The sequence below is a fragment of the Prionailurus bengalensis genome, chromosome D3, assembly GCF_016509475.1.
Source record: "Prionailurus bengalensis isolate Pbe53 chromosome D3, Fcat_Pben_1.1_paternal_pri, whole genome shotgun sequence".
Lineage (NCBI taxonomy): Eukaryota > Metazoa > Chordata > Mammalia > Carnivora > Felidae > Prionailurus > Prionailurus bengalensis.
In genome coordinates, this window is record NC_057356.1 from 41,062,628 (window position 1) to 41,077,282 (window position 14,655).

At 36.7% G+C, this 14,655-nt stretch overlaps 1 protein-coding gene across 1 annotated transcript in view; it reads right to left on the reverse strand.

The window, feature by feature from the left end:
- SMCHD1 (structural maintenance of chromosomes flexible hinge domain containing 1) overlaps positions 1–14,655 on the reverse strand; it is a 169,232-nt gene that overhangs the window by 63,934 nt on the left and 90,643 nt on the right. Inside the window, exons 30-34 of the mRNA XM_043558406.1 lie at positions 10,246–10,371; positions 7,932–8,011; positions 7,540–7,697; positions 5,912–6,027; positions 4,185–4,249 (exon numbers count right to left, since the gene is read on the reverse strand). Coding sequence (XP_043414341.1) covers positions 4,185–4,249; positions 5,912–6,027; positions 7,540–7,697; positions 7,932–8,011; positions 10,246–10,371 — 545 coding nt within the window. The remainder of the gene's footprint in view (positions 1–4,184; positions 4,250–5,911; positions 6,028–7,539; positions 7,698–7,931; positions 8,012–10,245; positions 10,372–14,655) is intronic.

Here is a 14,655-nt window from a genome sequence, read left to right on the forward strand (position 1 = left end):
ATGGCTCTGAAGGACACATTGGACCAGATGGACTTAACAGATATATTCAGAACATTTCATTCAGAACACACTCTTCTCAAGTACACATGGAACATTCTCCAAAACAGATCACATATTGGGTCACAAAACAGTTCTCAACAGGTACAGAAAGACTGAGATCATACCATGCATATTTTCAGGTCACACTATGAAACTTGAAATCAACCACAAGAAAAAATTTGTAAAGCCCCCAAAAACACAGAGGTTAAAAAACTAAAGAATGAATGGGTTAACAGGCAAATTAAAGAAGAAATTTAAAAACACATGGAAGCCAATGAAAATGAAACAGTCCAAACACTTTGGGATGTAGAAAAGCACTTCTTAAGAGGAAAATACACTGCAATTCAGGCCTATCTTAAGAAGCAAGAAAGGTCCCAAATACACAACCTAACCTTACACGTAAAGGAGCTAGAAAAGGAACAAAAATAGAGCCTAAAGCCAGCAAAAGAAGGGAAATAATAAAGATTAGAGCAGAAATAAACAATATAGAATCCAACAAAAACAAAAATAACCCCCCCCAGCAGAATCAATGAAACTAAAAGCTGACTTTTTGAGAGAATAAACAAAATTGATAAACCACTAGCCAGACTTATCAAAAAGAGAAGAGAGGACCCAAATAGATAACATCATGAATGTAAGAGGAGAAGTCACAACCAATACCACAGAAATACAAATTATAAGAGAATACTATGAAAAATTCTATGCCAAAAAACTGAACAATCTGGAAGAGATGGCAACACTTACACACTACCAAAACGCAAATGGGAAGAAACAGAAAATTTGAACAGGCCCATAGCCAGAAAAGAAATTGAATCAGTTATCAAAAATCTCCCAAAAAGTAAGAGTCCTGGGCCAGATGCTTCCCAGGGGAATTCTACCAGACATTTAAAGCAGAGTTAATACTTATTCTTCTCAAACTGTTCTAAAAATACAAATGAAGTAAAGCTTCCAAACTCACTCTATGAAGCCAGCATTACCTTGATTCCAAAACCAGACAAAGACCCTAATAAAAAGGAGAATTACACGCCAACATCCCTGAGGAACATGTATGCAAAAATTCTCAAGGAGAACCTCGGTGGCTCAGTCAGTTAAGCATCAGAGTTCAGCTCAGGTCATATCTCGTGGTTCATGGGTTTGAGTCCTTCATTGGGCTCTGTGCTGACAGCTCAGAGCCTGGAGCCTGCTTCTGATTCTATGTCACCCTCTCACTCTGCCCCTCCCCCACTCATGCTCGCGCTCTCTCTCTCTCTCTCTCTCTCTCTCTCAAAAATAAACATTTAAAAATGTTTTTAAAAAATTCCCAACAAGCTACTAGTAAATCGAATTCAACAGTAAATTAAAAGAATTATTTACTATGATCAAATGGGATTTATTCCTGAGCTGCAGGGCGGGTTCAATATTCACAAATCCAAAAACGTGCACATTAATAAAGGATAAGAACTGTATGATCCTCTCAATAGATGCAGAAAAAGCATTTGACAAAATACAGCATCCTTTCTTGACAAAAACCCTCAAGAACGTAGGGATACAAGGAACATAACATCATAAAAGCCATATGTGAAAGGCCCACAGCTAATTATCATCCTCAATGGGAACAACAGAGTGCTTTCCCTCTGAGATTAGGAACACAACAGGGATGTCCACTGTCACCACTGTTGTTTAGCATAGTGTTGGAAGTCTAGCCTCAGCAGACAACAAAGTGAAATACAAGGCATACAAATTGGAAAGGAAGAAGTCAAACTTTCACTCTTCCAAGATGACACAATACTTAGTCTACATGGAAAACCCAAAAGTCTCCACCAAAAAAACTGCTAGAGCTGATCCATGAATTCAGCAAAGTCGCAGGATGTTAAATCAAAGTACAGAAATCGGTTGCATTTCTATACACCCATAATGAAGAGAAAGAGAGATTATATTAGGTAATTGATCCCATTTACAATTGCACCAAAAAACATAAAATACCTAGCAATAAACAATAGAAAGCTTATGAAAGAAATTGAAGACGACACAAAGAAATGGAAAAACATTCCATGCTCATGGATTAGAAGAACAAATATCGTTAAAATGTTGATACTATCCAAAGCCATCTACACATTCAATACAATCCCTATCAAAATAACACCAGCATTCTTCTCAGAGCTAGAACAAACAATTCTAAAATTTGTATGGAACCACAAAAGACCCCGAATAGCCAAAGTAATGTTGAAAAAGAAAGCCGAAGCAGAAAGCATCACAAACCCAGACTTTAACTGGTATTACAAAGCTATAATCATAAGGACAGTTATGGTATTGGCACAAAAACAGACACACAGATCAATGGAATAGAGAACCCAGAAACAGACCCACAAATATGTGGCCAACTAATCTTTGACAAAGCAGGAAAGAATATTCAATGGAAAAAAAAAAGACAGTCTCTTTAGTAAATGGTGCTGGGAGAACTGGACAGCGACATGCAGAAGAATGAAAATGGACCACTTTCTCACACCATATACAAAAATAAATCCAAAATGGATGAAAGACCTAAATGTGAAACAGGAAATAATCAAAATCCTAGAAGAGAAAACAGGCAACAACCTCTCTGACCTCAGCTGCAGCAATTTCTTATTGACAGGTCTCCAGAGTCAAAGGAAACAAAAGCAAAAATGAACTACTGAGACGTCACAGCAAAGTAAACAATCAGCAAAATTAAAAGGCAACCAATGGAATGGGAGAAGATATTTGGAAATGATGTATCAGATAAAGGATTAGTATCCAAAATCTATAAAGAACTTACCAAACTCAACATCCAAAAAACCCACAAATGATCCAGTGAAGAAATGGGCAAAAGACAGGAAGAGACGCTTTTCGAAAGAAGACATCCAGATGGCACACAGACATATGAAAAGATGCTCAACACTACTCATTATCAGAGAAATACAAATCAAAACCACAATGAGATACCAAATGACACCTGTCAGAATGGCTAAAATTAACTCAGGAAACAACAGATGTTGGCAAGATATGGAGAAAGGAGAACACTTTTGCACTGTTGGTGGGAATGTAAACTGGTGCAGTCACTCTGGAAAACATGGGGAGGTTCCTCAAAAAATTAAATAGAACTACCCTATGACCCAGCAATTCCAGTACTAGGAATTTATTCAAAGGATACAAAAATGCTGATTCAAAGGGGCACAAGAACATCACTGTTTATAGCAGCACTATCAACAACAGCCAAATTATGGAAAAAGCTCAAATGTCCATCAACATATCTATCTATCTATCTATCTATCTATCTATCTATATGTATATGGAATACTACTCAGTGATGAAAAAAATGAAATCTTGCCATTTGCAACTATGTGGATGGAACCATAGGATATTAGGCTAAGTGAAATAAGTTAGAGAAAGACAGATATCACATGATTTCACTCATAGGTAAACTGGAGAAACTAAAAGATGATTATAGGGGAAGGGAAGCAAAAATAAGATACGAACAGAGAGGGAGGCAAACCATAAGAGACTGTTAAATACAGAGAACTGAGGTTTAATGGGGGTGTGGGGGTGAGGGGTGGGTAAAATGGGTGATGGACATTAAGGAGGGCACTTGTTGGGATGAGCACTGGGTGTTATATGTAAGTCATCAATCACTGGCTTCTACTACTGAAGCCAAGAGTACACTGTATTTTAACTAACTTGAGGAAAAAAAAAAAAAGCAAACAATTTTCATATTTCACAGCAGAGGTCTAGAAAACAAAAGCAACAATTCAAGTGAATTCAATCCAAAGTAATTTAGTAAAACTGTAACAACAAAAACAAAAACAAAAACAAAACTAGTTCAGTTACCTATTTTACTTCATACCTTTTAAGTTTTGAACTATAGAAATGTATATATTATAAAGTGCTCTGGCAACATAATGTAAATTTTTCTGATCCTAGTTTTGAAAGTTAATATAACCATCACAACAATCCTTCCCCAAACCATTTTACAAAGCTTACAAACAAAATACTTATTTTCTCAAAATAATTCCTGAGAAAAACTAAAACACTAACATTTTCTTTTCAATCATAAATTACTTTTTCCCCAGCTGAGCCAGACAAACATCATCAAGGCTGAAATCACTTTATAACAAATTATGCATAAAAATATGAAATGACTTGAGAAGTACCTGAAGTAGAAGCAGCCATCTTCTTTGTCATTATCTTTTATTTTATTACAACTAAATGTTTCTGCCTAGAAAGGAAGTAGGAGAGAAGGAGGGGAGGGAGAAATCAGGATGAAACCTTTATATTTCCACTAAACGCAAATACACAGATCACATCTGGATTTATAAATACACACACACACAGCTATACATATATATCTTTACAATGCATTAAAATTAAAACAAATTTTACATTTATTTATTTTTGAGAGACAGAGCATGAGCAGGGGAAGGGCAGAGAGAAAGGGAAACAGAATCAGAAGCAGGCTCCAGGCTCCGAGCTGTCAGCACAGAGCCCAATGTGGGGCTTGAACTCACGAACCATGAAATCACAACCCGAGCCAAAGTCGGATGCTTAACCGACTGAGCCACCCAGGCGCCCCTACAATGCATTTAAGATTCAATAATGAGATTAATCATGGGGACAACCATTAAAAAAATTTTTTTTTAATGTTTATTTTTGAGAGAGAAAGAGAGAGACAGAGTGTGAGCAGCGAAGGAGCATAGACAGAGGGAGACACAGAATCTGAAACAGTCTCGAGCCTCTGAGCTGTCAGCACAGAGCCTGACTCAGGGCTTGAACCCATGAACCGTGAGATCATGACCTCAGCTGAAGTCGGACGCTTAACTGATTGAGCCACCCAGGCGCCCCTGTGACATACCATGTAAAAGGTACACAAAAGATCTCTGTGGGGGTGACATGGTAATAGCAGCCTGATGGGACTGACAGTATAAATTAAAGAACCTAGTTAAAGCTCCATGTGGCTACTAAGCACTTGAAATATATCTGGATCAAACTGAAAGGTGGTGTAAGCATAAAACACACATGAAATTTCAAAGACTGGTAACATAAAAGAATGTAAATTCTCATTAATAAACTTTAAATACTGAGTACATGTTTAAATGGTAACTTGATGTTAGGTTAAAACTACTTTAAAATTAATTTTACTTCTTTGTTTTTACTCTTTTAGTGTATCCACTAGAAAAATATAAATATTATGTGTGACTTGTATTATATTTCTATTGGACTGTGCTGCTTAGACCCTCAACTATTCTCACCACTCTACCCTCCCTCCTGTACCCTGTAAGTATATCATCACATCTCTTTACCGTCTCATTTTATATATTATCTCTTAGTGGTATTTAACAGTGCCACTGTCCTTTAGAATTTTTTTAAACGTTTATTTAATTTTGAGAGAGAGAGAGAGAGAGAGACAGAGACAGAGAGAAGGGGAGGGAGGGAGGGAGACAGAGAGAGGGAGAGGGAGGGAGGTAGGGAAGGATGGAGAGAGAGACAGACACAGAATCCAAAGCAGGCTCCAGGCTTCAAGCTGTCAGCACAGAGCCTGACACAGGGCTCGAACTCACAAACTGCAAGATAATGACCTGAGCCGAAGTTGGCTGCTTAACTGACTGAGCCACCCTGGTGTCCCTGTCCTTTAGGTAATTTTAAAGTGTAAGATATCTTAAAGTTCAAGGAATATCACAATGTAGGCTACTCTTTTTCAAAAGAATCAACACTTAATTTTGAAACATATTCTAATATACTTATATACATACACATCTCAAGTAATGAAGTGGGTTAATGTGTAGTTCTTCAGTATATACAGACTGCATTCTTGCATTAAATTACATTTAAGTTAAATGTAAGAGTTAATTTTAACCTCTAAAAATGCTTCCCCAGAACTTACATTTGCTGGTGGTCGGTTCCCACTGTTAGACAGCTGCCACATTTTCATGGAAATACGTGCTGGATTAATATTTTTGATGATACTGTCATCTTCAGAAATAACAGTAATCATAAAATCTGTCATGGTGAATATTAAAAAATTATTTCCTAGTCCATTTAATGAATTTGGTTAAATAACCGTATGTCTTAAAGTGTACATTTTGTTTAAATGTTAATAATGAAATTCTGAAGAAAACAAAACCATTCTGTAATCAGCATTCCCCAAAAATCTGTCTATAAAAATGTACTAATCCTGACAGACAACTCTAATGCTAAATCTCTTCCAGAAATCTAACACATACATCTTTACTATTATTAACCCTTTGCCTTATTTTCACAATCTGCCTTGCTAGAAGTTCTACCATGCAAGACCAAAAAGGTTAGACTGTGGATACTCAGCAACACAGAATAAGGCAACTGGTCATAAATCCATGTGCTTTATGTATTCTGAGAATTCAGTGTGTATTTTACGGTTTTATTCACTTGGCACCCATATGATGGGTATAATTTTTTAAAGTTTTGTTTACTTGGAGGGAGGGAAGGAGGGAGAGAGAGAAAGTGCAAGTGTGCACAAGCATGTGAGTGGGGGAGGGGCAGAAGGGGGGAGAGGGGGAGAGATGGAGAGAGAGAGAAAATGAATGAGTGAATGAATGAATCCCAAGTAGGCTCCGCACCAGCAGCTTAGAGACTAACGTGGGGCTAGAACCCACAAACCGTGAGATCATAACCTGAGCTGAAACCAAGAGTAGGATGCTCAACCGACTGAGCCACCCAGGCACCCCTGATGGATATAGTTTTTTAATGACAGGAAATAGGTCTTACCTCTTAAAACAGACTTAAAATTATGAGTATAAAGGCTATATATATATATATGTAACAATTATTAAAAATTATTAATTTTATAATCTAAACTTTTTGGTCTGCTTGTTTCTACTGCTTATAACTATGTATAGGAATTCATCCCTTTAAGAAAACAAAGTCTTCAAGAAAATTACCCATATAAAGTAAGTACCATTTCCTATTGAAAATAGGAAGACTACACTGCCAGACTACACTGAAATTATCTGCTTACTTAAGTGTTTTCTACAGTAGACAGAACTCATTGGCAATTGTTGTATTCATTATTGGAACCAAGAGCCCAATACAGTGTCTGGACATCGCAGGTATTTAGGAAATGTTTTTTGTTCTGAAACAGCTTTAATAATAAATTCTGATGTTTTCATCCAAATTAAGTTAAACAATCCTGGTTCTATTTGGTTGAAGATGACATTACAACCTATTTAATAGAACTGCCACAGTTCTTGCGATCCTTCTTTTGCAGAACTTCACAATCCAGTGAATGAACAAACACAAACTCCATTACCACAGGCTCTCAGCTTATGTACAAACTTTCCGTTCATTCTTGACCATTAAGGGAATGTACAATAGAGATGAAAGAAGATATAGTTAAATCAAACATTTTCTTTGCCATTTAAAATGCTATGCAGGCTTGTTTTTTATCATGCTGAATATCTAGAATAAATAATTTATTCCACTAGTGTAAAAAGCAATTATCATTACAAATCTATTTGAAATTTGTGACTTACTCACCAGTGAAAATACCCCCTGCTAAAAAGGAAGCATCTTTGTCATATTTAATATTGAGACGAATAGGTTTTTCAGGGTCCGGAAGAATCATTAACTTAATTATAGGTCCTTCTATGTTACTTTTGTTATAAATGGCTCTAACCTGCATCACATGTTCTCCTCTAACAGGAGGGAGAAAAAGAGAGACAAAGAGTTCTAATTACATTATAGTTATAGCTTAAAAATTGAGACAACTTATACAAAGTTAAACTCATTTACAAAACGTCTCTACTCCTGTTCAGTTCCATCTACTACCTAACACTAAATAGAAGGCTAATTATTACTCTTAACTTCGGCAAGGAATAAGAAAACTCAATTTTTATATGACTAATAACTATCAAACTTTTGGTTCTTACCTAGGGGCATAAACACTGAACACTCCCAAATTAGCCCTGCCCCTTTCATCTGTTTTATGTTGTTGGTTTGAAGGAGTAAGCTAAAAACAAAACAAAACAAAACGGTTAATTAGACAATTCTAGAGAACAAATTCTTTTCCCCTATTACAATGTTCGTTTCCTCCATTACTATTTTAAAATTTGTACTTGCACACACTTCTACAATCTTTGATTTCCTAATCTGAACTAGTAGAAATAATGTAATATATAATTACTTAACCCAAAGAACAACTTCTCATCTTGATCAATTAAACTATAATTTAGTGTATTTCAGTTACTAAGTTGCAGAATTCAATGCTCACTGCTTCAACAGCAATGATATTTCAAGTGAAGGTTGGTTATACAAACACTGAAGGTACATTCCAAAATAGGGGCTGAGGAGGTGGGGTGGGGGAATGGCACAGGTGAAATAAACATAAATATACCATAAATATACATTTAAGTCAAGGCATCAAGATAACATGTCCATTGTTACTCATCTTTCTCTTCATGTTTACTCAGACGCGTTCCTTAGACCTCTGTTGCAACACTACCTTCTTAGTGACAACCAAGCTTTCACTTTCCAATGAATAAAAATCAATGGTACTCATCACTGGTTAAAAGAATCTCTCAGCTTTCTACAAATACTTCTGTGAAACTAGACTAATATTCTTACTTGTGGTAGAAAATAATCAGTTTAACTCTCTTAAACGCAAACACTGACAACAAAAGTGAATTTGTAAACTGTTGTAGCAGAATATCAGACTCTTTCCTAAGCTCTGATGTCCATTTCTGCTTAATGGAACCTAAAAGTTAGGAAATATGGTAGGTACATGCAAAAAAGCAATAGGCGAAAATGAGAAGGCACAATCAAAATGACAAAATAAAATCCTTTATTTTACTTATCTCATTTACCCTTTGATCCATTTACCTCTCAACTCATTTTTCTCAAAGTATTTCTTCCATCTGGGTCCTAAATTCTTGTTGCTAAGCCCAAGAAGCATGTCTTCTACTTCCGGGTGTATAGCAGCAATACCACAGTCTTTCTTAACAGAAAGACTGACCCTGACTATTTTACTATGAAAATAAGTCTATGTGGATCCCAAGCCATTCTTGGCATTTTAATTTCCCATATGACTTTTAAGATCAATGTGTCAGGTCCTAGAAACCTGTTACGAGTTCTTATTGAATTAATGGATTATTTTTCAGACAACTGAATATTTACATAATCTCAACTGTTTTTATCCACTAAAATGATAAAATGTTCATAGAAGGATACTTAAGCCTGGCTGAAGACAACCCCAGGAATTGTCTCTGTGCTGCCTGGTAACAACCTGACTGGGACAAATTAATTGACTTCATTAGGAGGGACTATGTCACAATACAACTTTGCAAGGGACAAGCAGCTTCTCCCATTTCCCCTCACAGGAGGGCCTCCAATTCTGTACCAGGCACCCCAAGTTCCCACTAGAACCCAAGAAGCTGGCAATCCCAGTGCTCGTGTAAACAGGTGGTACCTAATCTAGGACTTCTTGGTATTAAGCACAATGTTTGCCCCCAAACATTACAAGGTGATACTCGTGCTTGCCCCATATCCTAGAATATAACTCAGTATAAGTCTAGCAGCTATGCCCAGGCCCTGGTAGCACTCCATAAGGTATGGAGGACAGGTACTCACATGATGCTTTTTGATCACCTTTAGCTTAAGTTTCCCAAGTAATGCCTATTCCTTAACCCATATTGTAGGCCACTATATTTGCCTTTACTCACTTTCTCAGTGTCTCTATTCATCCTAATCTGAAATCCAAATACATACTAGTATTGAAAGAATCATAACTGTAGAATACTGCCCCTTACTACATTGCTTGCAAGATATGAAGTTTAGTTCCTCAAAATAATTATGAAAAATCTTTAAGGTGATTTAAACTAAGCAATATGTAAGACTATGTAAGGTTATGTAAGACTATGTTTTTAAAAATGTGACATCTAGGGGCGCCTGGGTGGCGCAGTCGGTTAAGCGTCCGACTTCAGCCAGGTCACGATCTCGCGGTCCGTGAGTTCGAGCCCCGCGTCAGGCTCTGGGCTGATGGCTCGGAGCCTGGAGCCTGTTTCCGATTCTGTGTCTCCCTCTCTCTCTGCCCCTCCCCCGTTCATGCTCTGTCTCTCTCTGTCCCAAAAATAAATAAACGTTGAAAAAAAAAAAAATCTTTAAAAATGTGACATCTAATAACATTATGACAATGAAACCCAAAATTTTAAGTAGACGAAAATTATATAAGGATGTTTTAAAACTTACCTTTAAATTGTTAGCTTTCACGAGACTTATTTTGACCTGTGGTACAGGTGCTGGATTGTCCCACTGATCACAAAGTTGAACAATGAGAGGATTCTGTAATTCTCTTCCATTAATCACTGGAATGGACTAAAACAGGTATAAATATTTTCAAAAGCATTAAAGCATATGTGCCAAATGATATAATTACTACTTGTACACTTATTAAATGATCACTTAATTTATCTTGGTTCTAGTCACAAATGGCTTCTTCATCTATTAAAATAAACTTCTGAAAGTGAATTATATTGTCACCAGTGATCATCATCTTATAGAAGTAATTAATAATAATAAAAGTTCAAAAAAAAGCATTTGACATTATGGCTTTTAACACATCCCTAAAAGTTACATATTAGAATGACTTCAATGGGAGCATCTGGGTGGCTCAGTCGGTTGAGCGTCTGACCATTGATTTTGGCTCAGGTCATGATCTCATGGTTCATGAGATCAAGCCCCATGCTGGGCTCTATGCTGACAGTGTGGAGCCTGCTTGGGATTCTCTCTCTCCCTCTATATTTCCCTCCTGCAACTCCCACACAGTCTCTCTCTCCCTCTTCCTCCTTCTCAAAAATAAATAAAGAAGCATTTAAAAAAAAAAAGGAATTACTTAAAAGCTTATCTTAGGTTCTCAGATTTAGCATTGGCTGTCTATGGTTTAGCTCCTCTGTCAAGGACAAGCACTCAGGCACTTTACATGAAGCAGTAATACACAGCTTTCTACCACTCATTAAACAGGACTAGAAAAGAGAGGGAAACAAACAAGAGACTCTTAATGATAGAGAAAAGACATATATATGGGTTGACGGAGGGAGGTGGGTGGAAGATGGGCTAGAGTGGTACTTAACGAAGACACTTAATGATGAGCACCAGGTGTTGTATGTAAGTGATGAATCACTGAATTTTACTCCTGAAACCAATATTGTACTGTATGTTAACTAAATAAAATTTAAATTAAAAAAAAGAAAATACATACAAACATACACACATAAATAGGACTAGTTGCTGATAATCTATACAAAAATGCTTGTTTTTTTCCTCCATGTAACGGCTATGTAATTCTGGGAATTTGCTTGTTGACCTATTTGTACTGAACATATCAAAGGAAACACACTGCCTAGCAAGAAACCTGATGAAGTTCCAATCTTATGTATCATATTTTAAAAGCTGAAAAAAAGATTGGAGAGAACTGACTAGTGAAAAAGTAAAGTTGATTTATCATCTCTTTCCTATTAATAATGTTTCCTCTGCTTCCTCCAAGCCCCACTTTACTAGAGGTAGTTGGTTCAAATTAGGAGGTTGCTAAAAGTGGGGAAAATACTAATGTGTTTTGGATAGGACTTAATTTTTCTTAAAAAAAGAACTTTAAGACTAGTTTAAATGCTTAACGATCACAAATTTTACATGGCTATAGTTGACTATATTCCATCTGCCAAAGTTTATTAAAAGCCTGAATTTAAAAAAATCAAAGACAGTTTCCAAATGCAAACATTATCATGGTACTTTATTCCTAAACACATTGTCTACCCATCACACAGTAATTACTTTTAAAGAATATTCTTTAATAAATGACTTGTAGCCTAAACTGTCACAGAGTTGTCTGAGAGAAGGGGGGGGGGGGGGGAGGAAGTATCCAAAATCTAATGTTCATAATTACAAACCTCTACCACTTTCTAATATTGGAATGTAACAATGTTTCAGGATTTCAGTTTCCTCATTTATAAAATAAGAATGTTAAAAAGTGCATAATGTTAAGACTAAATGAAAGAACATATGTGTATATTAATGTAACATTTATACGTTTTTTTCTATTTATCAGTTAGGTGTTAAATTAGTTCCCCTTTTCCACTTCAGATCCTATTAGGGGGAAGGTAGGGTCAAGAATTAATTAGGACCTAACAGATACATTCAGAACATTTCATCCTAAAACAGCAGAATACATATTCTTCTCTAGTGCATATGGAATATTCTCCAGAATAGATCACATCCTGGGTCACACAAATCAGTCCTCGATAGATATAAAAAGATCAAGATCATACCATGCATATTTTCAGATCACAACGCTATGAAACTTGAAATCAACCAAAGGAAAAAATACACGGAGGTTAAAGAACATCTTACTAAAGAATGAACGGATTAACCAGGAAATTGAAAAAGAGATTAAAAAAAAGATACATGGAAGCCAATGAAAATGAAAACACGACAGTCGAAACCCTGTGGGATACAGCAAAGGCAGTCCTAAGAGGAAAGTACATTGCTATTCAGGCCTATCTCGAGAAGCAAGAATGGTCTCAAATACACAACCTAACCTCACGCCTAAAGGAGCTACAAAAGCAGCAGCAAATAAAGTCTAAAACAAGCAGAAAAAGGAAAATAATAAAGATAACAGCAGAAATAAATGATATAGAAACAAAAAAACCCAGCAGACAGATCAATGAAATTGAAGACTAGTTCTTTGAAAGAATAAATAAAATTGATAAACCACTAGCCAGACGTATCAAAAAAACAGGACCCACAAAGATAAAAATCAGTAACGAAAGAGGAGAGATCACAACCAACACCACAGAAATACAAACAGTTGTTAATACTATGAAAAATTTTATGCCAACAAACTGGGCAATCTGGAAGAAATGGACACACACGACCAAAATTCAAATGATAAGAAATAGAAAATTTGAACAGGCCCACAGCCAGCAAAGAAATTGAATCAGTTATCAAAAATCTCCCAACAAAAAGAGAGTCCTGGGCCAGATGGCTTCCCAGGGGAATCCTATCAGATGTTTAAAGCAGAGTTAATACCTATTCTTCTCAAACTATTCCAGAAAACAGAAACGGAAGGAAAGCTTCCAAACTCATTCTACGAAGCCAGCATTACCTTGACTCCAAAAACAAAGACCCCAATAAAAAGGAAAGTTATAGGCCAATATCCCTGATGAACCTGGATGCAAAAATTCTCAACAAGATACTAGGCAAATGAAATTCAACAGTATGTTAAAAGATTTATTCATTGGGGTGCCTGGGTGGCTCAGTTGGTTAAGCATCCAACTTCGAATCAGGTCATGATCTAACAGTTCATGGGTTCGAGCCCTGCGTCAGTCTCTGTGCTGACAGTTCAGCCTGGAGCCTGCTTGTGATTCTGTGTCTCCCTCTCTCGCTGCCCCTCTCCCACTTGTGCTCAGTCTCTCTCTCCCTCTCAAAAATAAACATTAAAAAAAAGAATTATTCATTATAATCAAATAGGATTTATTCCTGGGCTGCAGGACTGGTTCAATATTCACAAATCCAACAACGTGATACACAACATTAATAAAATAAAGGATAAGAAACCTATGATCCTCTCAATAGATAAAGAAAATGCATCTGACAGGAGCGCCTGGGTCGCTCAGCTGGTTAAGCGACCGACTTCGGCTCAGGTCATGATCTCGAAGTTTGTGAGTTTGAGCCCCGTGTCGGGCTCTGTGCTGACAGCTCAGAGCCTGGAGCCTACTTCAGATTCTATGTCTCCCCCTCTCTCTGCCCCTTCCCTGCTCACGCTCTGTGTCTGTCTCTTAATAATAAATAAACATTAAAAAAAAAAAAAGAAAGAAAATGCATCTGACAAAATACAGCACCCTTTCTTGATAAAAACCCTCAAGAAAGTGGGATGGACAGAACATATCTCAACATCACAAGGCCTTATATGAAAGGCCCACAGCTATCATCCTCAATGGGGAAAAACTGAGCGCTTTCCCCCTAAAGTCAGGAACACAACAAGGATGTCCACTGTCACCACTGTTGTTCAACATAGTACTGGAAGTCGTAGCCTCAGCAGTCAGACAACAAAATAAATAAAAGGCATACAAATTGGCAAGGAAGAAGTCAAACTTTCACTCTTCCAAGATGACAAGATACTTACTCTACATGGAAAACCCTAAAAACTCCACCAAAAAAACTGCTAGAGCTCATACATGAATTTAGCAAAGTTGCAGGACACAAAATCAAAGAAATAGAAATTGGCTGAATTTCTATACACCAATAATGAAGCAACAGAAAGAGATATCAGGAAATTGATCCCATTTGTAACTGCAGCAAAAACCATAAGATACCTAAGAATCAACCTAACCAAAGAGGTTGATTTGGATCTGTACAGTGAAAACCACAGAAAGCTTATGTAAGAAACTGAAGAAGACGCAAAGAAATGGGAAAACATTCCACGCTCAAGGATCAGAAGAACAAATATTGCTAAATGTCGATTAAAGTAATCTACACATTCAATGCAATCCCTATCAAAATAACACCAGCATTCTTCACAGAGCTAGATTCACAGAGCTATAATTCTAAAACTTATAGGGAACCAGAGAAAATCCCAAACAGCCAAAGTAATGTTGGAAAAAGAAA